The sequence below is a fragment of the Cyrtonyx montezumae genome, unplaced genomic scaffold (assembly GCF_038088225.1).
Source record: "Cyrtonyx montezumae isolate F1298 unplaced genomic scaffold, pur_monq_1.0 scaffold_8, whole genome shotgun sequence".
Lineage (NCBI taxonomy): Eukaryota > Metazoa > Chordata > Aves > Galliformes > Odontophoridae > Cyrtonyx > Cyrtonyx montezumae.
In genome coordinates this window covers 66,401,972-66,427,015 of record NW_027072089.1, presented here as the reverse complement: position 1 = coordinate 66,427,015, position 25,044 = coordinate 66,401,972, and the positions used below count along the sequence as shown (strand labels likewise).

General features: G+C 38.6%; 1 protein-coding gene across 1 annotated transcript in view; it reads right to left on the bottom strand.

Moving 5' to 3' along the window:
* Window positions 1–25,044, bottom strand: part of ADCY2 (adenylate cyclase 2) — a 181,885-nt gene that overhangs the window by 117,952 nt on the left and 38,889 nt on the right. Inside the window, exon 2 of the mRNA XM_065752817.1 lies at window positions 18,029–18,190. Within this exon, the coding sequence (XP_065608889.1) occupies window positions 18,029–18,190 (162 nt within the window). The remainder of the gene's footprint in view (window positions 1–18,028; window positions 18,191–25,044) is intronic.

Here is a 25,044-nt window from a genome sequence, read left to right as displayed (position 1 = left end):
ATAGAACAAAAAAATCTGTCAGATATTTTTAAGAAAATGCATTGCAGTTACAGATAAAGCTCTAAGATGAATCCGAGAGTCTAAATGTCTCCCAAAGTTATGGTTCATTTAACACAGTCAAATTATTTTCACGTTATTAACATCTGATAGCATATTTTAATAGATATTTAAATATCATATTTGTGTATCATATGCCGCTTCCCATCAACCAACTGTATGGGAACTGCTGAATCACGGCCTGAACCACTGATTGGCCACCTGAGGTGAGCACCGAGTCAGCCATGGGTGCACAGGTGAAGGTGATATACCTGTGTGAGTGGAAGGGGTGGAGCCTGGCTCCACCTCTCCCAAACCCCATTTAAGGGCTGACCACCACCAGGGAAGGATCTCTTCTTGGAGATCCCTCCCACATGGAGTCCCCTGTGAGCCTTGACATCCTGAAGGTGAGCCATCTTCTCTTTTGTATTATTTGTATCCTATCTATATAGAACTACTTAAAATACCATCATCTATACTATTTCTTTGTGAAGTACCATCCTTGGGAGTTATTTACCCCACACCAACCTCATCTGACCACAGTCTCTTTTTTTCCCCAATGAAATTCAATGACCTTACAGTCACAACAGAAGGAGCTGAAAAAAAATGACCAACTTCACAGCTGCCAACTGTCTTGCCCTCTGTCACATCAGATATAGATGTACAACAGAGTAGCTATGGATTGTGGTATCCAAAAAAAGACCATATTCTCTCCCCCCATTGTAGCAGAGAAATGATCCCCCACTTTCTTCTCAAGTGATCTCCAGGCAGCCTGCCTAGATCCTACAGCAAAGTGGATCTCCAGGCAAGGAGAAATTACAGGCCATACAAAACAGTAACACATGAACAGTAGAGAAAAATATACAAAAGGGGGGAGTAGGTGGCAAGTTACTAATTGTCAAATACTTCATTTTAGATTAGATATTACCGGTTTTAAAATAAATACTCCATATTTATCTCTAATCTAGCCTGTTTATGGTAGTTACAGGAACATCAGTCATCGCAGGAAATGTTTCCATAAATGGGGAAATTTAAATCACATTCAAATAAAAACGTTTTGGAAACAAATTAATGTCATGCCTTTTAACTTGTCTGTACAAGTAGTAGTTCAAGAACTACTGCAGTAGAGGACTCTGAAATAGTCCTCTATTAGTTACCTGACACATGGTGAATTGGTCCTTAATTAAGGTCAGCATGACCTAGATCACAGCAAACATCTCTGAGCTTTAATTGTGACAGAAAAATCAGCTCACAAGACAGAATCAAGCTTCCTTTATGTTAAGGGAAACAAATCAATCTGGATTTTAAAGCAAGGGTATAATAGTGCCAACATAGATAAAGAAAGGCTCTTTAGAAGCTCCATGACATAACAGTAGAAATAGATTTTTATTTTCTTCTCTTTGTGCTGTTTCAAAGGTTGTCAAAAGCAATCACCATCATCGCTTACTTTGTGGAGGGGGAAAGCCAGCAACCTTTATAAGAATTGTCAGGTTAGGAACATAATATTGATCTGAGCAACACGCAAAGGATGCTGCCTGAGATTATTTCCTACTCTTTCTCCTCTAGTTACCCATCATTTTTATGCAGCTTTGTATTCAAAGCCCAAGCAGACCAAAAGGTCCACTCAGCACTACTACCTACAGCAGTGACATCCCACTCCAAAAATACTAGCTCCTGGAACCTCTTGTTACAAGGCAAGCAGGTAATGGATTTGCAAGATGCTTCACTACCTAACTCATGTGGAAACAAAAGCATGATACAATCTTCATAAGTGAATCCTTAAGCCCACAAATACCTTTAAAATTTGGTCCTAGTTCATTTACACTGAAATAGTCTATTTACACCTCAGTCATATTTGGGAGCCAGCAGCTCAGGAGACTCCTCTCATCCTTTCTCCTTCTGCCAATCACTTCCTCCTCAAGTTTTTAGGCATCTCATGGAATGGTCCCAACCAACTGGAGCTTATGCCTTGTCTTGAAGAGGAAATAAACCTTCTCATCTCAAGATTAAATCTATTGAGGTGTATCTAGCATGTCAGAGAAGCCTGAGCCTCTCATAGTTGTTCTAAGACCCAGTCCTGTCCTGCTCGGTGACCACAAGTCACTTTGTGTCACTAACAGAGCAAGACTGGCTTTCCAGGTATCCTCTGTGGGAGCTGCTTGCTTTCACAGCTGTGACAAAAGGGCTACTAACCATTCTGTTTCTCTTAAAACATTTGTAATGGCGGTCTTCCAAAGTTAAGATGTTCAAGAGGCAGCCTGGGAAATCAGATCTTAAAGACTTTTAAACTAGATGTATGATAACAAAGATGTATGGTGGGTCAACAAGAACTGTGGATCCACAGTAGGCTGAGATTCAGAATGAGGAGACACTCCTATGGTGAAAATGAAAGCTTGCTTCAGTTAAGCTATATAAGCCTGTAACACCTAGGACCAAGTGAACCTCACAGCTCCACCTGGCTATTTAATTTTTACAGTAACTTCTGCTTCCACCTGATCAGCCCATTTAGGACACTAAGGCATTTAATGGCCCTAGATAAATAATAGTTGTAATGATTTCCAGGGTCATACTGATGATAAAATACACCTCCTTTTCCAGGTGAAAAGGAATTGAAATCCCCACAGTGCAGAAGGAGACAAAAGACAAAATCACAATAAGGAAATCCATTAAGTTGCATTGATTTTTAGAAGTCTTTAAGAAAACAGGATGACTTATATGAATAATGTACAAGTACTTTAAATGAGACACTATTTCATGATATTCATTAAATCTGTTATGAGTATACAAGAGTACAGCTAAATGTAAGGCTTTCTTTTCCCCTTCCAGATCTGACCTCTTCCTCAAAACTTGTATTCTCACACAAATAGAGCAAGTTGCAAAAAAACATTATATAGCATGTCTAAGGTCAAACTGTATGAAGACATTAAAACCAGCATCTCTCTAACTCAGATTTAAAAAATGGAAGAGTGACACTTCAAAAATGACACTCAAGAGACAAAGTCAGAGATACAGGTTAGCTCTTCTGAATTACAAAGAACTGTACCTTGGCACTGATTAACTTTTATCAACTGTTCTACTCTAGATAACACGAAGTCGAACATAGTTATATAACTGAATGCAGCTTTGAATTTATTTATTTTATCCAGGTCAAAAAACTTCTTATAAAAGCTTCTGTTGAATGTCTTCTCAACTTGAATCTCTTTAACACTACAAGGAAAATGAAAAACAAAGCAAACCAAAGCAGTGGAACAGGTAAATCTGGCTGCCAAAATAGAATATTAATCATATTTGCTGTTCTCTTTTCAAGCTAAATAAAGCATAGTTATGTAAATGTATGTGTGCAGGAGAACTATCAGCTTGTAGAGGATTAATTAAAAATATCTGGGTTTTTTAAAAGGAAGTAATTTTTTCACACTGGGGCTTAGCGCTGTCCCTTACCTTCGCTATCCTTCATCCTTCACCCCTCAACTCAAACAAGTATGAATGTCAATATCAAAATAACTGTCAATACCTTAAACCTATGTAGGTATATACACTGTTTCTTGTTTAAGACAATCCTGCCTCTCCAGATAATCAGGCTTTCAGAATAAACTTTGCTTCATCATACTGCCTGTGTTTTAATTTATGAATAATCAAACCTGATAGTCTCATGGAAAAGTGCAGCCTTTAATGAACACATTGTAAGGAAAGAAGACTCCCATACACAGTCCTGCAATATTCAAATGCCCTTAACTCTAGTTTGACTTACTTAACTAAAATGGAAGATACCCACATAGGAACTTAGACAAACTAATACCCACAAGACCTTGCTAGCCACAGCAGAAAAACAGTGTTGTATGAAAGCATTATTCTCAACATACAGTTCAGAGCCTTTGATCTGCTTCTCAAATTACTTGTTTAGGAAGAGGGAAAAATACAAGTATTTACACATACAAGAAATTCTACACACACTCACACAGACATAAATACTGTCAAGACCTTATATAATGGAAAATGACATTAAAGTTAAAACAATTAATCCCATACAATATACCATGATCTTTACCTGAAAAATAATGAACAACCCAAGTTCTAAAATCTGAACATATCTTCAAGCCTGACTTTAAAGGAACATCTATGAGATTCAAGACACACGTTTTGTTTTTAGATCTGCACATTCAATGCTTGATAAAGGAAGGGTCATATATATAAAATGTAGCACTCCTTTGAGACACTGCTTGTTGTTCCTAGCCTTTTGTGAACTGAGTTTATTAGGATGAGGTAAAAATATACAGAATGCAGTCAGAATTCTCTCATCAGCAGCTACACAATTACCATGCCTTCTTTTGCCACCCAGTTAATGAGCCAGCAACTGCATAATCGCTCAGTTGCACTGTCATTTTTTGTGTTTTTGAATCCATGTCCATTTACTTTTGGCAGTTACCTTTTTTCTTTTTTAAAATAGAAATATAGTTGTCTTAGGACAATCAGGAATACTGAATTAATCTGCCTCGTCTAGGAAGGATTCTTTACCTGCTGCTGAGCATGGATTTTGATTTCTCAGTTCTCAAGTAATATGGATATATATATGCACATATAAATCATAGAATCATCCAGTGCAACTATCAATGTGGCCTACCAAGTTCCATTGCCAAACCATGCCCCTTGGGGCCATGTCTCTGAAGTACTCCCAAGAATGAGAACTCCACCTCTTCCCTGGGCAGCCTGTTCCAATGCTTGATCATCTTCTCCATGAAGAAGTTCTTCCCCAACATCCAAGTTAAATCTACCCTGACACAACTTAAAGCCATTTCCTTGCATCCTGTCACTTGTCAACTGAGACCAACCCCTCAATACAATCTCCTTTAAGGTAATTTCAGACTACAATTAGGTCTCCCTTCAGCCTCCTTACATCCAGACTAAAAAAAGCCCAGTTCTTCAACTGCTCCTGGTAAGTCTTATTTTCTAGACCCTTCTCCTGCTTCATTGCTTTTCTCTGCATATGCTTAAGCAACTCAATAACCTTGTAGTGAGGGGCCCAAAACTGAACACACAATTAGAGATGCAGATTCACCAGGAACACAGATGAAGGGACAACCACTTCCCCTAGTCCTGCTGGCCAGACTATATCTGATGCAGGTCAGGATGGCATTGGCCACCTGGGCACACTGCTGGCTCATGTTCAGCTACCTCCCAATCCTATACTAGGTTTCCAGGTTTACCTGGTGTAGGGAACCTGCTTTGGCAGGGAGGTTGGACTTGATGATCTCTTGAGGTCCCTTCCAACCCCTATGATACCATGATGTAAGTAAAAGACTCAGCATTCACTCTATTTGAATGTCACATGATTGGATTTGGCCCAGCAATCTAGTCTAACCAGATCCCTCTGCAAAGCCTTCCTGCCCTCAAACAGATCCAACAGTCTAGCCTTACTCGGTAAGGTCTCTGAACTTCCTAAGGGTGCACTAAATCCCCTCACACAGATCACTGATAAAAGTGTCAAACAAAATTTGCCCTAGTACTGGGGTCTGAGGAATGCCACTGGTAACCATCTACCAATTGGACTTAAACCCATTTCCTATGTCTTATTGAACACAGCCATCCAGCCAGCTCTTTATCTAGTGAATTGAAGCCATGAGGAGCCAGGAGGAAGAATTTTGAAACAGTATCAAACACTTTTCTAACATACACAGCCTCTCCTCATCTACTAATCGAGTCATCTTGTTATAGGAGATAAGGTTAACCAGGCAGGACCTACCCTTCATAAACCCAAGCTGGCTACATATGGTCACTTCGTTGCTCTGCATGTGCCACGTGATAACATTCAAGATGATCATCTCTGTAACCTTCCTTGTTACTGAGGTCAGAATGACAGGCCTGTAATTACCTGGATTCTACTTCTTGATGAGTGGAAACACATCCCAGTCAACTAAGACCTCCCCCGTTAGGCAGGAAAATAAACAAAAGATTCACCTTCCCAACCCTTAAAGTGACTTTGCTCAAATTAAAGTCAAATCAAAGCAAAAAGAAGAAACTCTATGCCCCCACAAAAAATAAAAGCAAGCAGCACTATGGACACTACACTGACTGCTCAGGTTTCCCTGTAATGCAGTATAATCACAGTCACTCTCCTCTCTTTCAGAATGACTGTTAATAAAAAACAGACTTCAACATTTTAATTTCTGACATTAAAATGAAATATGTAGCTTGCTCTGAAAATTAATGTATCCTGTTTATTTCCATGGAAACTACAACAGATGCAAAGAACACAGTAATGCTATATTTGATAGAACAAAATCTCAGCTAAAAAAGCACTACTTTTTAATACATGTTCACCACTGTTAGCTGTTTTTTCACCAGCAGTGAAGAGCCTGCATGCAGTGTTTGTAACAATCTGCACCAGCAGAGGTAACCCACTGTCACCACTGCTGAAATGCACCACTCACCACCTCCCTGGGCTGACATCACTCTTTGGTCTCCAAAAATGTTCAGCAAGTACTGATGAACGCCAACAAATGCCATTGTTTCTGCATGGAAAAATTCAAAGACACGCCTTTCCTTCATACTACTCCCATGTCAGACACCATTCTATCAGACTGCTCTTCTGCTGCCTTTTGTCACACAGCAACAAAATGTAATGGAATATTGGTGGGAAGTATCACCATGACACCGATGTCTGCCTCTGACGTTGTGGGCCAACATCATAAAAATAGGAGAGGTTACTTTCGAAGCAGCTCTCACACATTTATTGCTCTTACTTTATTTAATTGACATATAACAATTCTTTTGAGCCCCCTCCACATACTATTGAAAAGAGTACTTTATTTATTTATTTTCAGTAAAGCATCCACACACTTCTCTTCAAAATTGCATGGGTCATCCTCAGGACAGCTTTTTCATTTCCTTGGCAGTAACACTTCAGATAATTTGCACTTGTGTGGAGGATTAGGCTCATATTTCTTTTTTCTTTTTTTTTCTCCCCTCTTTACTCAGAGTCATCAGAATTTACAGCAACCTACTTCCTTACCAAATAAGCATGCCATGAAGTATTAATGGATTTTCTATCTTACTCTGCTTTCATATTGTGTAAATGAAAACCCCTTTTAGATCAGAGAAAGGGAACAAGGAAGATCAAAGCTATAGACTGACTTTAAATAAGGAAAGATAACTAAGTTACAGTCCTACATCTTGGAAAGAGATAAGTCAGACAGAGACTCAAAGTCACATGTGGCATGAAGACACTGAGCAAACATCAGCTGTTCAGTCTGTTCCAGAGTTAAGAGTTACTTAAATGAAAGAGATGGTTTGAAGCGAAGCAAAATATGGTTCTTACAATGCAGTTAAGTTACAACACACTGCTGAACTCTGTTAAATGAAACTTTAAGCAAAATGTAGCTTACTGAAGGACAAAAAATTAAAAAAAACAACAACCAACCAAATTAAAACTTTGAAAAGTAAACAAAAAGTCCTTCCAGATCTGAGGTAGAGGTAAGAAACAGGTTTGCGAGAAAGTAAAAAAACAAATAAAACCTTATTACAAACCATGGTGGGAGAGAAAGGAGAAATATATACTGAAAGAAAGCTTTCAGCAACTTAAAAGCATAATATTCAGAAAGCTATAATAAAATCGTAAACTTCTGCCTTTTGCTCGTTTATAACTGAGATGAAATAAAGGGGCCATTTTCAGGGCTATCAGCATGAAGGCCAGCCATCACAGCTTTCAAGAACAGAGAATTTCTCATTTTCCGTAGCACAGAAGAAGCCAAAGACTACAACAAACTCCAATCCACAGCCTCACTCAAAGAAACAATTGCATTCAGTATTCATAAAGAAGTATATAACTTTATTTACACAGCATACTTGATTGTACTAATTTATTCAGGCAGAAAAGAATTCCGTGACCTGGCTTTCTTAGGAATGGTCACAAGGCATCTAAAATACTCTTTTATTAAGAGAATAATGTTAAATCTTCATCAAAATCATCAAGAAAACCACTTCCCATGCAAAAGCCATAACGTTATTTTAAGATATAAAAAATATTATTTAACAATAGAGGGCTCTGGTGTATGTGAGAGGTTGCTGAATACAGCGTTCCTCCATTTTTTCTCCATTCCTTTGTGTAGCTCATCTCTGCATCAGAGATTCAAATGCAGAGCTGGACTTATCAGAGGCCCTGCTGAGGAAAGGGGTACTGCAAAGTGGGATTTTTATTTGCAGTCTGACTCAACAAATTAGTTTGTTGACAAAGCTCAGGCAGTTCAGAACATGTTTACAAAAGAACAAGCAGAGGTTGCTGCCTGTTCTCCCGCCATTCTGGCAAGGCCAGACCTGATCACATGCAGCCTGGAGAGATCAGTTGGGAATACTCTTAGTTAATGCAGCTCTAGAGAAGCTGAAGTGATGGAGCAGAGAGAAAATAACTGGATAGTGATGAAGGAGACTGTGCGCACAGCATGAACAATAGACTATGAAGTTACACAGTTAATAACAATAACAGTAGAGAAGGAATTACTTCTGCCTTCAGAGGTCACCAGTGCAGCGTCAGTAAACTAAACCATGGTGAGAGTTAACCCAAAACCCAAGGAAAACATTCACTGTCTAAACTGCTGGCCAGAGAATAGAGGGTGTCATCAATGGACACTGAACAGCAAATGAAGCAAAACTCTTACAGCAAACAGTGCAGGCTACAGAGCAGCACCATCAAATGTGCCTAATTACCTACCCATCCGTTTCTCAACATTCCACTTTTCTTGCTTATTAGCCTTAATGCTTTTGTCACCATTTTTGCACAGATAATTTCTCTCATTCCTCTTCTTTTTGCTGCTTGTTTTTTTTAACATCATCATCATTTCTACTCTTTGAAGGCTTTCAAAGCACTTCCCTTTCTTATTTTACTAAAAAGGAAGACAAAAATGAAACACAGTTCCTAAGGGTCTTAAACCAAGCTGAGTGGATCTGATGCTATGAAATTTAACACAAGTGAGCAGACCTAAATAGCCCGTTAGCAGAGAAACAAAACGCCAACAAAATGTCCAACTCAACTCTGTCACTACAGCAACAGTTTCTCACGGTGTCACATTAGAAATGCATCACCTCCTTCCTCTGTTCTTACCCCCTGGCCACCACAAGTTGGTGGCAGCAGACAGGCAACCTGGGGGTGTTTCATGTTGTCACCATTCATTCCGCAGGCCAAATTTTAATGATGATTCTTTCCACAGGCTAAATAGAATATGAGCATCCAAGATGTCACTTTCAGAAAGAGCATGTATGCAAAAGACAACCACAGCCAGAACTCAAAAGCCACCTGCAAAATCCCAGAAGACCTCTGACAGAAGCTGAGGTCTCACCACCTACATACTAGAGGAAACAGGATTTCTGCACACCTTGTGTTTGCATTTAAATTATGAAGCTCTCTCATGCAACAAAGTCTGGCAAATAATTCTGGTAAATATGACAGCCAAGTCCTGATGCAGTAAGCCTAAATTAATGCTGCTGGGATAGAACCATTGCTGAATAATCACCATGCAGGGCAAGGCATGATTAAAAACAAAGATTAGTCAAAAGTCAATATTATTTAGGTAGACGTAGCTTTCCTTTTTGTTTTTTTCTGAGTAAGCCTCAATTTTAACTTCTGACAACCATTTAGATGTTATAAGGGATCCTAAACCTCATGCACCACAACTTCATATTCTCACTTTTACATGGACTGGATGAGATTATTTCCCACAGCTTAAAACAGATCAGATGAGCTTTTAAGTTCTTTTCATGTACTCTTCTTCTTCTAAAATAAGAGATGCTAGCAACAACTGTAGGGAGGAGAGGAGCAGGAATGATGTACAACTTCGGCATGCATGAAAGTCTTCCTACTTACAGCATCAGCAAAACCAATTATCTGTGCATAAGATTCAAGGAGAATGTTTTCTCCAGGTCAGATTGGATAGGATGTGGGAAGGTACTTGCCTTCTTCCACAGCACTGAGAACAGACATCAGCTGGGACCATTTAGAGTGATTTAGTTCAGATATTTCTTGTCCAGCTGAGACCATAATTACAAGCCAGCAATCACAGGCAATCTTCCAGTCTATCTTAGTTTTGTTCATCTATAAGCTCTTTAATCTTCTGGATTTCCACACTGTTTGGAAATCAATAATTCTAATTTTCTCTTAAAACAGCATAGAGCGATGTGGATTAACTGTGCTACTCTATATCCAATATACAGTGATACTGGAGTTGGTCTAAGGTTTAGGCACAGCTCTGCAAACACAGCTTTGAGTCCAAGGACAAATTGGACTCAAAAGCAGCAATGGGCCTTCCATGCAGTCTGAATTTGTGAAGCCTGAGAACCTGAGCTAGTTCAGCGCAGAGCCCACTTTTTACTCCAAGCCTGTGTTCTTTAGGGTCATGGCACTGGCACAGGCTGTCCAGACAAGCTATGGATGCCCCACCCTTGAAGGTGTGCAAGGCCAGGCTTGATGGGCTCCTGGACAGTCTTGATGGCACAGCCCACGGCAAGGGGTTGGAACTACGTATCTTTGAGTTCTCTTCCAACCCAAGCCATTCTATGATTCTTGTAGATCCTGAGCTGATAGACTGCTACTCACTCATGAGAAAATACTTAAAGTGACAAGGAAACATCTAAAATTAAAACAGCAAACATTCGAGAACGTAATGGCATATCTGAAAAAAGAGACTACATTGTTTATGTACCACTTCTATCGACCTTCAAATAAAGAATAAAAGCAGTAATCGTGAAGGAGCCAAACAACAGCGATAGCTAATAATGTCTCATCCAGAAACCAAGAGCTGAGTCCATATGGGTGACATTTGCAGCAAATGTGTGGGATTGTTGTGGTTTAACCCAGCAGGTGGCTGAGTGCCACAGTTTTTCCCTCACCCATCCCCCCCCACCCCTCCAGTGGGATAGCAAGAGAAAATCAATAGGGGAAAAAAAATAAATAACAAAGTAGAACTCATGCTTTGAGATAAAACTACTTACTAAGAGAGAAAAGGAAAATTATTATAACACATATGAATGTATACAGCAATCCCCTCTGGCACAGATCGGCAACTGCTGCACAATTCAGTGAGCCAGAGCATTGCTGGGATGGGGAATGAAAGAAGCATAAGAGATAGGATAGCAGTAGCTGCTGCTGAAAAAATAAAAAAAATAAAAAAAATGCAGCCTCCCTCTTTGAATAGCAGTCACTGTCTTCTGCCCCTTCTGCAGCAGTAACAGCAACTCAGTTTGTGTAATTGCAGAAGAAAGCAAGAGGTGAGCTGCATTATCTTCCTGAACAGCCATTCCCCTTCAAGAAGTGGCATTCTAGGTAGAAGTATACTGTAAGATAAATTCAACCCAAAGCTTTTAGCCATTTACACTACTAAAATTCTGTGTGCTTTACGCTTTCACTGTGTAGCTTCACAGCCTCACAGGTTACATAATAATACACATATGTAAAGACACTATCTTTCTCTCTGCCTTTCCTTCTGTAAAGATGTTCTCTTCTATCTTCATAATAACAACATAAACCAACTTTCATTTCTGAGCCTTAAAGCTGTACATTTTCTTCTTTTTTATCCAGTCAATACTGATACTTGGTGTTTAGCATTTTATTGTCATGCCACTCCTGTTACAGAAAACATTTGATCTAAATATCAATGCTTATCAATAATGTTCAATTAACAGACAAGTTTAATTCAGAAGTTTAACAAAACATATAGGCCTATATGGTGTGTGCTGCTTAGACCATCCCAATGCATATTACAGATGCTGTATTAGTTTACCACATTTGAACATTTGGTCCACTGCCTGATATCAAGTTATATCTATTTCTAGGAGCTGACAAGATATAAAAGCACAAGAAGTACTAATAACAGTGAAAAAGTGCTATTAACACTGCAAAAGCTAACTAGATCAAAGTAAATATTTGTAATTTAGATAAGGAATGGGTCTTTCAGAGATTATTAACTGCAAAGCACCTGTGAAGCATCAGCTCATGAATCTTGCTAGAAATAATCATGAAATTATGGTTAAGTGATAAAAATCTGCATACACACAGAGGAGCACATGCTGACAACAGCAGTGAAGCCCCAGCAACACCACCGCACTGCCAGGCCCACCCCAGGCACCATCAGCCTATATCCACAAGCCCACAGGGGCACAGGTGGGAACCCAAATTAAGGGCTCAGAGGATGAGGTACCCTGCCTGGGCCCATACCAGCACCATCCCAGGACAGGTTCAGGCCCAGTATCCAGGTGGGACACTCATCACCACAAGTCATGGAGAGCAACTCTCCAGAACACCTTTCTGACTAAGAGGTCAATGTCAGGGGTTTGGGACACATTAGGGGATGCAGAGTGAAGCAAGATTTATTATAGGATGGTTAGAGGAGGAACCAAAGGCAGAGAAAGGGAAGTATTGTGGTGATCTGGGGAAGGGTGAGGTGTCCTTAAGGGAGAAATCATGCTACAGAGGGGCCAGGGGACTCCTGGCTGACTGGAACAGGGCTGTGGACTCAAGGGATCCTAGGACAGCTGCTGAGACTCTGAGCACAGCCACTAGGTGGGGGCACACGCGATGAGTATATGTAGTTGTGTTCTCATTAGTGGACATCCACAGTGCACAGCCAAAGAGAGCAGGATGGGGCTGCCAGTGCCATCTTTGTCTACTGAAGTCAGCATCCACACCACAATAACAATCTGCAGGGCAGGGGAAGCAGGGGGATGCTGTAAGTGCTGGTAAGTCATCTCAACAGGTGCAGAAGAGCACAATCTAAATACGATAGCATACAATTAAAGAACACCAAATCTGGTGATGCATGAGGAAAGAAGATCTAAATGATTACAGCCCTGCTAAGACTCACTTGAGTGTTATGCCACACTTCTGAACAATTTTTGAAGGAAAAAATCATGGAAAGCATGACAGTTAAAGAAAACAGAATAAAGTACAGTAGAGTTTTGTGCAAGAAAGATCATATCAGACTAACCATTTTCACATGAAAAAGCACATGATTATTCCAGACAGACCTTATTTTTAAAAATTTAGGAGAAATGTGACACAGTGGAAAACTTACATTAGAAAAGATAGGGGGAAGATAGAATCACAGAATCATCAAGGCTGGAAAAAACACATAAGATCATCAAGTCCAACCATCCACCTATCAGCAATACTTTTCTCTAAACCATGTCCCTCAACACAATGCCCAAAAGTTCCTTGAACACTTCCAGGGTCGGTAACTCCACCACCTCCCTGGGCAGCCCATGACCATTCTTTTGGAGAAAAAGTATTCCCTAGCATCTAGTCTGAATTGCCCTGGTGCAGCTTGAAGCCATTCTCTCCTGACCTATCACTAATTACAAGAATGAAGAGGCCAACCCCCAGCTCACTACAACCTCCCTTCAGGTAGTTACAGAGAGCAATAAAGTCTCCCCTGAGCCTCCTCTTCTCCAATCTGAACAATCCCAGCTCCCTCAGCCATTCCTCATAAGGCCTGTGCTCCAGACCCTTCACCAGCTTCATTGCCCTTCTCTGGACACACTCCAGGGCTTCGATGTCTTCCTTGAATGCAGAGCCCAAAACCGAACACAGTATTTGAGATGCAGCCTCACCAGCGCTGAGTACAGGGGGACAATCACTTCCCTGCTCCTGCTGGCAACGCTATTTCTGATACAAGCCAGGATGCCATTGGCCTTTTTGGCCACCTGGGCACACTGCTGGCTCATATTCAGCCAAGCATCAACCAACACCCCCAGAGACAAAACACAAGCCAAAAGGATTGCACTGCTGTGACAGGACCGCACAACAGTCTCAGGAGTCCAAGAAAGGTAGCTATACTAGTATGGTTTTTTGAGGTACCTGCTAATAGCTCTCATGGAGGCTGGAAACACTTCATGGGCCAACCACTAGGACCCAAACAGCAGACTGATAAGTAGTCTAAAGGAAGACGACGTGCCATGTGCTATCAGAACTAACTGCCTCACTTTGAGGAGTACCCACAAGAATTAATTCACCAATGTTTTGGATGAATAGGTGTGGTCTGATTCCAACCTACAGAATCAGGATTCAAAGGATGCTCCTGGGACACCAACCCCTCTAAATTAAAAACCAATGCCCATGGCCTATTCAGGAAAAAAAAATATTAAAATAAATAAATAAAATTAAAAAAAAAAACAAATAAAAATGAAATTAAAATTAATATTAAAAATTAAAATAAAATATTGAAAAAAAAACCTTCCTCCCCAGCCCCCCAGTCAAGAACTGTCATAGACGATATCTGGGCTAGGAAAAAGGAACTGGAAACAGAAGTTAAAATTCAAACACTACTTAAATAAAATTACAATTTAGTTCTTTTTGCTGTATGCTCTCTTGAATATTGTCCAAAACAATGTGTATGCATGTGTATATATATATATATTCATGCTGACACTGCTAAAGATTTGTACCTTTAGAAGGGACCACAACTTCAATGCTGCCTGCAGCCTCCCCCCCAGAAAAATAAATCAAAATAGTCAGGAACACTATTTTATAGATAAAAACACAAGTGACATTTTGTAGTGAGTTAGCCAAAATTTGGAAAATATTTATGTACACTAGGAAAAAGGATTACAAGACCAATAAATTCTTTTGTTGAGAAAGTAAAAACAGCAACCTCCTAGTATATTTAAGGTTACTGGTTAGCTTATTTCTAACAAATTAAAAGCAAACGGCCTTTATCGATAGTATCAGCCCATAGTGAGATCAGAATGGTTGAGCAGTTGATGATAAAGCAGGAAAGCTACAACTATTTGATCAGAATCTGCTCTGGTTTGGGGAGAAATAGGTTATGTGTTTATGATGGCAGTGAAATACTTCTCATTCCAGCAATAACTGAAAAGGATGTAGAGCTGTTGAAGTCCTCTATGCCAAATGCCTTAACAGCATAAACGGAGATGTGTTCTGCAGTGGTCCTGACCACAAGCCTGCCAGGAGCAGACAGAAAACCCACATTATGGCTGCTCTGTATAGTAGTAGGATGTTCGTGTGGAAAGAGGGAGAGTCCTGAGTCCCAGACCACATGCCCAGATAGAGTTAGGATTAATATTGTCAATAGAAACAGAATAAAATAAAAGTAAAATTACACAGTTGCTTTTTTTATGAGCTGAAGCTGGAACACAGGACTCTTTTCTTCCTTGCTGTCACAGATCCCATTCCTGTCTATTTAGCTCTGTACAGCACTGCAAGCAGACTAGCTGGGGACTTCACAGTAGAGCCCACATCTCAGTGTTGAGCACTGCTGTACACTAACCCCTTTGTGGGCTCAGCCCCCATCAGCATTTGGCACTGCTGCAGCTTTTCCTTGAGCATTCCTAATTGCCAACATCCACGTTGCAAGGAAGATGTTGATGAAACAGAGAGGTGGACTCAGAGAAGAGCTGTGAAAGTGATAAAGGACTGAGCTAGTGCAAAAGTATGCAACTGATTAAGGTTGCCTAAAATGAATATTTTTACTGACAGAAAGGTTATGAGGTGAATTCATCATAGAAGTACTCTCAAGGGAGACAAAGAAATCGGATACCACTGGGTCTGCAAGTCTAGCAGTTAAAAGCTAGGTAACAAGGTCAGACAAATTCCTATTCTGAAAGAGGAACGAGATTTTAATGCTAACACTCAGCAACAATGGAAAAAAAATGTCAAGACTTGTGAAAGAAGGTCTCCATCATTGCCAATGTTTACAACAGGGATGATTCCACCTCACCAGACAACGCACACAGGTCACGTAACAAGGAGAGAGAGCTGAACGCTTTATATCAGCAGGAAATTTTTACCTCTGAATGCAACTAACACTTGATAAATCAAAACATACTAAACCTTTCAGTTTTACTGAAGCCAATTTTGGGTATAAAACTTGACAAAAGACAACAAAAGGAGTGGCAAAATCAGTAATATAAGGTGCACCTAAGCTCAACATAAGCACATATTTCTGACCACCCATTTTCCTCTGATGATGGACTAAAGGTATGCATAACTTCCAAAATGCTAGTCTAGCAGTGTGGGGTAAATAACTCCCAAGGATGGTACTTCACAAAGAAATAGTATAGATGATGGCATATTTTAAGTAGTTCTATATAGATAGGATACAAATAACACAAAAGAGAAGATGGCTCACCTTCAGGACATCAAGGCTCACAGGGGACTCCACATGGGAGGGATCTCCGAGAAGAGATCCTTCCCTGGTGGTGGTCAGCCCTTAAATGGGGTTTGGGAGAGGTGGAGCCAGGCTCCACCCCTTCCACTCACACAGGTATATCACCTTCACCTGTGGGCCCATGGCTGACTTGGTGCTCACCTCAGGTGACCAATCAGTGGTTCAGGCCGTGATTCAGCAGTTCCCATACAAGCAGACAGAGTGATTGGAAGATGCTGAAAAATCAAAGCAAGTCCAGCATAGGGCTACTAGATGGATGAGAAAGCAGGAGAATTCGCCATATAAAAAAGAATGAAAGAACTTCTTCAGCTCAGAAAACAAAAAACTCAGAGGAAATTAATCAGTCTTCCAATACGTAGAAAATAATTTTAAAGAAGATGCATATACTCTACAGAAAAAAAGCGCTATATGCACACATTACATATGCTTAATCTGTTTACCCACCAGTAGATTTGTTATACTACTAGTCTCCTGCTTCTTAAGCAAACACTAGCTCCCTCTCTACAGAAAAAAAAATAAAGTAAAATCCCTGCCAGAAGGAAAAAACACTATTCGCTGCAGGTATTTTTTTCTATTTTGCTGAGATGGACCAGTAGCCCTGAAATCAAAATAATCTATTTTTGTCAAAGCTCAGTGTAGCTCCTGAACCGTGGATTTACTGAGCTCAGCCCTGAGTGTGTTTTTCTAAGCTTTCAAATGTCAGTGTACTGCCAGTTCCTCATCTCAGGGCTTTAGTGACTGAGCTCTGTGAAACAACTTCATTTTGGGCCTCAACAACTTTTTTTTTTTCTCTCCAGGAAAAAGTCTTTCCAATAACTATGCCTCACGTCAGTTTCTTATAAATTGTATACATTTATCCTATATCAACTTGAGGCTTATCAACGACCAACATTATTTCTCTTCTCAGTACAATCAATATCTGTAATCCAATCATTTCCTTATTTATTCATTCCAAATAAAAGAACACAAAACATTTTTCTGCTTACACTCCATAGTATAAACAGTTTTCTAAATGCACACAAAGGGCACAGTGAGCTGTGATAATGGCACTCAGTCCCTTCCATGACCAAGTCCGACATCCTTGACAGCTCAGTGCACTCAGCACTTTCATCAACTGCCAAAGCACAGAGAACATTTAATATATTTTGCAAAGAGGGAATAGAAGATTAATAATATCCCTGAAATTAAATACTCTTAACAATCTACAAACTGCTCAAAAATTCCACTCTTTCTGAAAGAAACTGGAAGCTACTGAAGGGATCAAAGACACAACAGAGTTCATAATTTATTTCTTTTGATTCTAGAGACATTTTGTCTCTAAAACGTAACATCTGAAATTCCTTTTTAGTTGCAGCAAATTTTAATGATCTGAAAAAAATAAATAAATTTTGCAATCAGCATCTCTAAACTAAAATGTTTTTAGGGAAAGGGTAGCAAACGTTAGCATATTTTGTTACCTGAAATAAAACCCATAAGTCAACACGAAACCAAGAATAACATTCTCCTCAACTTATTCATTTACAATTAACAATAACCATATCAATGAATTATTAAAATTATATTTTGACTGCAGATGACCATGGAATTTTTTATTATCAATGATAATTTTAACAGTAGTAAGTACTATGTGTGTGGCTGCAGATTCTACCACTTAAGGGTGAGTTTCAGCAGGACATAACACTACTGACAGCCTCAGGATTGAGAAGTGACTAGCTATGAGTTCTGTGGCAATTCAGAAATGAAGAGAGAAGCACGAGTTGGGAAATTCACGGTCCCATTTAGTAGGATATTAAGTATGCAATTAATCATTAATTTCACAAAGCACCTACCTGCCAAACCAAGTGTTCCTTTATAACAGTTGTACCTGATAGACAGACGCTCAGCACAATCGTATGAGACGCAGAGGTCAAGACGCTGGCAACTATAGCGTCCCTCATGTTGAAGGGCAGCATGGTATACACCACAAAAATAATGAACAAGAAAAATGATACCTGTGCAAGACAGCAAGACAAAAAAGAAGCATGTCAAATTCACTCTGGAATAACATTCAGAAAGTAACAATTAAATTTGAACTGTCTTCAGAATAAGGTTATACACTGTTCAGTTCTGTTTTTGTTTTTGTTTTTTGCATACAGGAAAATTCCTTTTAACGACAAAGGAAATTTGATTTTGGAAGAATGAATTTAAGAGAGCGTTGGGGAAATTGTGTTATATTTAATTTTAAAAGTGCAACTTCAAGATACAACTTCACAATTAAAGAACTTCATAGTACTCTAACATTTCAAAATTGACTTTAAGTTTTTTTTTTTCAAGGTTTTATTGTATTAACCATCCTGCTTACAGTTAAGAGTATAGTTCTCTTATGATTAGTTGCTTCTGATTACAAGCTCCACTGCAAAACAATTACTTTGCTAAATCATTCCACAGTGTCTAAGGAATAGTAATGCAGAGAGATTTCTCTCATCTTGACACACTGAAACATCACAATTTAATACAAAATATTACACAGATTATACAGTGATATAAAATTATACCATATATATTCCCAATATATACCCCACATATATTTGGACATGGAAAGTAACTTCAGACAGTATCAGCCCATAAGCAGAATTTACTGTTAGCTCCTTGGAAAAGGACACTAGTATCTACACTAATTTTATGAAGATAATTCTCCACATGCATATCCCAGACGGTACCAACAAAAGGTACTCCTTCATTACACATGCAAAAGATTCTGTATTTGATGGTATGCATACATTCCAAACTCCATCACATATTTGAAAAAGCATAACAGGATATGAGAGACAGATTTTGCATACTTAAGTAAGCATTTCTGGAAATGTACCAGCCAGTCTATTATATCCCTAAGCAAGACTTTCTATCCATTTTATTTGACTTACAAGTCTATTCATCATCTACACCCACAGTATTTAATTCAGACAGTTCCCAAGTAGCAATAAGAACTTGCTGCTTACTTCTCTCATTGTCAGTTTGTTTCCTTCACACCTGCACGTGATGACTTCATAACCAAAACAGAACCCTAATATGCATGTACCTGCAAAAATGTGGAGGCATCTTTCCCTTCATGGAGAAGGAACTGGATAGAGAAGAAATTCCACTTCTATTCCTCACTCATCTTTCTCTGATTCCTCAATTAATATTAATCTATCTCCTGTATCACCTTTTGGTGCTGCCCAATCACCCCTTATGCTCTAGTCTCACTGCTTTGTACTGCAGTTGCATTCTTATCACAGTCTTACCATTTGTTTCCATTGGCATCTCCTGCAGCCCACGTGTTTGTACCTCACTACTTTCCTGCCCAATCTGCCCTGTATCCGTATGTGACAATTTTACCTGATATATCCTGAAAGTAGTAAAACATATCACCACATCTAGGAAGAACAGAAAAAGACTGATCTGACAGAAGCCCAAGCTTGTCAGCGATCACAGAGAAGTAGACTCAAGCAGGGACAAAACCAAAACACTCAGGGAACCAAACAAAATAGAACCACAAAGGATTAAAAGGAAAATAAAGTTTAAAAAAAAAAAAAGAAAGATAGGAAGACTCTTAATCTATCTGCTGCTAGTATAAGGAAACAAAAGAAGTACTTGATATCTCTTCATGATATCTCTTCAGCCCTCTCTGAAAGCTTTAACTGTGATCAGATGTTAACAAAACAGTAAAAAGGAGGTTTAAAAAGTTCTTCTAAGAGGAGAATTATGTAGGTATGGTGTTTTCAAATTATCCTGCCCTGGTAAAAATCAGCTGTGAGATACTGAGACAGCTAACTTTATTATCTCAACACTTGGGAAAGGTGTAGAATGTTCTGTCAGACGGGACGAGGGAAATGCCTTTTAAAGGCTGGGGGAAAAAGCACCGTGGAGTTAAGAACTGGTTGGTTTAGATTAAATTACTGGAGTAATAACAGACCAAATAATAATAATAAAAAAATCATAAGCAAGTATATTAAGAGTTAAGAAAAACACATGTAAAAGGGAATGTGATTTGGTTGAAAATAAATCATGTTAAGGCAATCTCATTTTCTTCTATATCACAATAAAAGGCATCAGCTCTGGGGAAGAAATTGCTTGAGTTAGGTGGTAAGAACGAAAGTGAAAGGTCTTGTAATATAGACATAATATGACCAGAGGCAAAACATCATGAAGGAGTGTAACACCAGCGGTCTCAGACATGTCTCCCATTATAAAAAAAAATAATGGTTTAAAAATCCTGAGCCTTTGTTCTGGCAGAAATATTCCAAATGCCTCCAAGTGCCAGAAACTTTGAAAACATGGTTTCATTGTTTCCAAGTGTAGACCTAGGGGCAGAAGTCATTTGCATATTTGTGAAAATTTTATTAGAAAATAAAAACTTACCACTCTATAATTGGATTTGTTCCCAAAAAACAGGACTTGAATATTTTATAGATTTGAATATGGCTTGACTATATAGTCAGACTACACAATCCATTTGCCTCACGAGGTATATACCAGGTACTAAAACTCATGAGTGGATATAAGGTAAAATACAATGCTGTTGCAATTTAACACTAAAAAGACTACTAAGCACAAAAAAAAAAAAAAAAAAAAAGACTGTGGAATGTGGTACACTGCAATATTTGTCATGTTATTTAGCTGTACCTAGAATATCAGCTCCATTTTTGTAACATTTCTGTAAGCTAAGCCACTCCTTTCCTTGGTTAAAATAAATGCAGAATTTTTATCTTCCACGACTACAAATAGTTGTACTACAGATGTTTCAGCACCTCTGGACACACTATGCGTTCACAGAGAATCTTTTTTGATTTCACCATGGCACAAAAGTATCCTTCCCAGGTACCATGAAATATAACGTCTTTACCTTTCATCTTTAGAACACACCTAAGTAATATGTAAAGCTTGGGAACACTCATTGCATTACAAAAGTCACTACATGTAAGTTTGATACTACAGAAGGTGATACTCAAAAACATCTGTGTAGGGTCGTTCTTCAGGTAGAAAGAGTTTGGATTTCAGGACACAGTCATAGAACGTACAGCAGCCTTTGACTTTTCTCATCATCTTTTTCTAGGAATTGACAGAATATTAACACAGTGTGATGCCAAGCTCTGAAGAATTCAACTATCCCACTGAAAGAGTGAACAGAACTGAATAGTTCAGTTGGAAGAGACCTTTAAAGATCAAGTCCAACTGCCTGACCATAAGCTATAGTGTTGTTGCTAATATGTGTCATTACATGTCTACACTTGGCATGCGTACCTATCAGTAAATGTAGTATTAATTTACAGCGCACTATTAAAAGCAAACTGTTCCACCAAAGCATGCCATAACCACAAAGCCAGTAGATGCTTTGAAACTGCACTGGAAGCAATATTTGATGTGAGTCATCACTGCCACTAACTAGTCAAAACATGCCTTTTTGTCCTGATCTCAACTTGGATTGCTTTAGAAATTAGATTCTCAGGCTCTTCTGACAAGCTTATCATTTTCCATACCCTGGAGATGAGCATTTGGGCACCAATGTTATACATCAGGGCACACAGCATTCACTTTTGTTTAATGTCTTACAGGGAAGCCTGTGGTTTTCCAGCTTTGACTGAGAGGTATCCAGGACTTTTGCCCATATTTCTTGGCTGTCAGAGCTTATCCAGCCTTGAGCATGTTTGCTGCTTTGGGCATCTCTTCTCACAGAACTGCCAGATTTTCATCAATTATGTAAGTGGGTGTTCTTTTCAACGGCAATCTAAAGGATGATGAGCTGCCATAATTTGGCTGTCTACATGGTTTTGCAGTGGACGGTTTTTTCAGAGATTCTGCAGTTACTTTCAGAAGCACAGTGAAACTTCCAATACATACTGCTGCAATGATGCAACTAGGGTGAATGGACACCAACTGACCCAGTGACAGTCCAGTATGAGATATTAATCAGTGACCATGATCAATCACAGAAATTCACTGACTTAACCCTGATGGGTATTTGGCGTAGAAAGATTAACACATTTTCCTCTTTAAATTGTCCTTCCTTGAAAACACAGTAACACAGGAGTTGTTACTTTTTTCACTGAAAACAAATGTGTCACAAATGTATCACAAATATACTAATCACTCATTTTATACAAGTCATATTGCAACTATGACTCACTATTTCCACAGCTAGTCAGCCTTCGTAGCATTGTGTTAATGGGTTAATCATAACTTGCTTGGCATATGGAAAAGTCATTCAATGTTATTCTGGACAGACTCCCTGTGAGGATTACAATATCTCAGATTTATATGCCTATGTCAGCATAAAGTGTGCTGGTTTACTAGGGCAATAGTTAATGAAATATCTCCAGTTTAGGACAGCCTCTTACAAATGTGTAATGACAGGAAAAGTCTTAGGAAAATAACGCTACCTTTCCACTGTATATTCAAGAAAGATTCTGATCCCATAATTAAATAGTTAGACTATATTTATATATACACACTAATTGAGCAACACATCGTAAGATTGCTTTCAGATGTTAATTGTGTAAAGGGAATATTAACAGTTAACTAAAGAATCTTCTCTTGGAAAGAATAACACTTGGATTATGGCTATTGATTGCAAAGGCTATCTATGTATATAAAAAGAAGTAAAAAAGAAGACACCCTAGTTTTTCTAAACAAATAACTAAGTTTCATTACAAAATTGACAGAACCAACTTATCTTACAAATTTTCTGCAATTAATACGTTTATGATTTATACAGAGTATATATTAAGGTGTCAGAAGGGTATTTATATAAACTACAAACCATATGTAAAAACTTTGTAGAGGCAGACTAACTGATGCAAATACATAAAGGTTTTTGCTACTCCATGTTTTGAATTCCAGAAGTCAAACCCTCTGACATGGGCTTTAGAAAGCCAGGCAATATTCAAAGAATAAAACATGCTCCCTACTTAAAACAAAAAACTCCTTGAGTGCTAAAATCACCTTCTGTGCTGAATGACCTCTGAAAAGTCTTAAATTATGAAAGCATTAGATAAGGGAAAGGTGGGCCTGTTGTTCACTGAACCCTGCAAAAGTGAAACAAAAGGTCACTCAGCGACACTAGTAGAGAACTGATTTAAAACAGATGAAAAGAAAGTACATCTTTATGTACCAGAATGTGAACTTCTTGAACTTACCACCGCAGGAGGTCATAGTGTATCAGCAGGTTCATAAGAGATTAAACAAATTCCTGGACTACTAGTTTATAAGCCAATAACAAAAAGACAGAGCAGGAATGTACCCTCTGCCATTTCTAGCACAACTGTGGATGCTGGGAAAGTATGAAAGGAACAGACCACAGGAAGTGATCAAGCTTGTGTGCTGCCTTTTAATAGCAGCTCTTCTTGACATCCTTGGGGACATAATACAGAGGTAGATGGACAATGGCTCTGACCCTGCAGGAATATTTTTTATGTTCTTATGCTTAGAATCAAAGGTAGTATTTTTAAAAAATAAAAGAAAAAAAATAAAAGAGAAAAAGAAAAAGAAGCACTTATGACATAATATCTTCCTTGACTTTAGGATAAAGTAAGGTTTGAGAACAAGAATTGAAAGTCCAACCTATTTATGAACAGGAAAAGCATGGTAAATTTAGTAAACAGAAGGGAGCTGTGAGAGGAAATATCAATTTTCAGCAGCAACAGGATGTAATATACAAGAAATTAAATTTTAGTTTATATAAACAGTATTTTTTGTGTTGGGTACATCACAAACCTCGAGAATAAAAAAAAAAAAAAGGAGCAATTTTGCTGTAATGTAGTTCACAAAATTACATTCACAATAAAACTTACTTCACTAATTTTAACCAAACACCAACTTTTATTTCTTAATGACTGTTGTAGAGGTAGTAAACAACCCTGTAAATCATCACTTGTTCTTGCTCAAGGGAAGCTTTCAAACTAATAATTCATTTCTTTTGTGTAGAAATCTGGGTTTAAATGGCATCAGGAAGCAAACATTCATTACAGCCTCTGCCAAAAAATTAGCCACAACCATTAGCAATAGAGGATAGAATAGAAACAGGTTGAGTGCAGGAAAACAAATACTTTAAAATAAAATAACTGTGCAGTAAAGGACCTACAAATGTGCTGACTGTATACTATCTGGTGCTTTCCATGCCTCAGAATATTTTCTTTCATTGAATGGAATTGCTAAATGGCATACAGGATGTGGAATAGGTAACCCAAAGACCATCAGTAGTGACCCAATTCTCTGTAACAATGTTTGGGCCATCCTCCTATAGGAGAAGGGGATTTCATGACTTAGCAACCATCATCTCCACCAGCCCTGAGATTATTCCTGAACACATAAGCAGGAAAATATAGAAATAAAAAAGACATTGATTCACTCTATAACTTGCTTTTAACATTTTGAACATTTTGAACATTTTCTTTCTTATCTTCCTCTTTCTGCTGCACCTCACTGGTCTTATTTCAAACACAGTAGAGTCTGATTAGTCAAGAAGTCAGATTTATCCTGTTACACTCTGGTAGGACTGTCAGCAGAAAGACAACTTCACAAAAGTCTACATAGCCCAACAATGGCGTGTGTATTCAGAATCAGATGAGAATAAGCTATACCTTTGCTTTTACAGTGATAAGACAGTTGAAAAGCACCAGAGATAAAGAATACATCCTTCCTCTTTGATATGCATTTTTTTTTAGCTTTGTCTATAAACATTAAGAGCACAAACACACAATAGCAGTAGCAATTCCTTTAATCCTGGCTAAGTCAGAGCTGCATCCCCTTCAGACGGATGCTACATAACAGCACAGAATGCTGAAGTAAACTATAGTTAGTGGGTTTCTAAAGTAGAAAAATCAAGAGA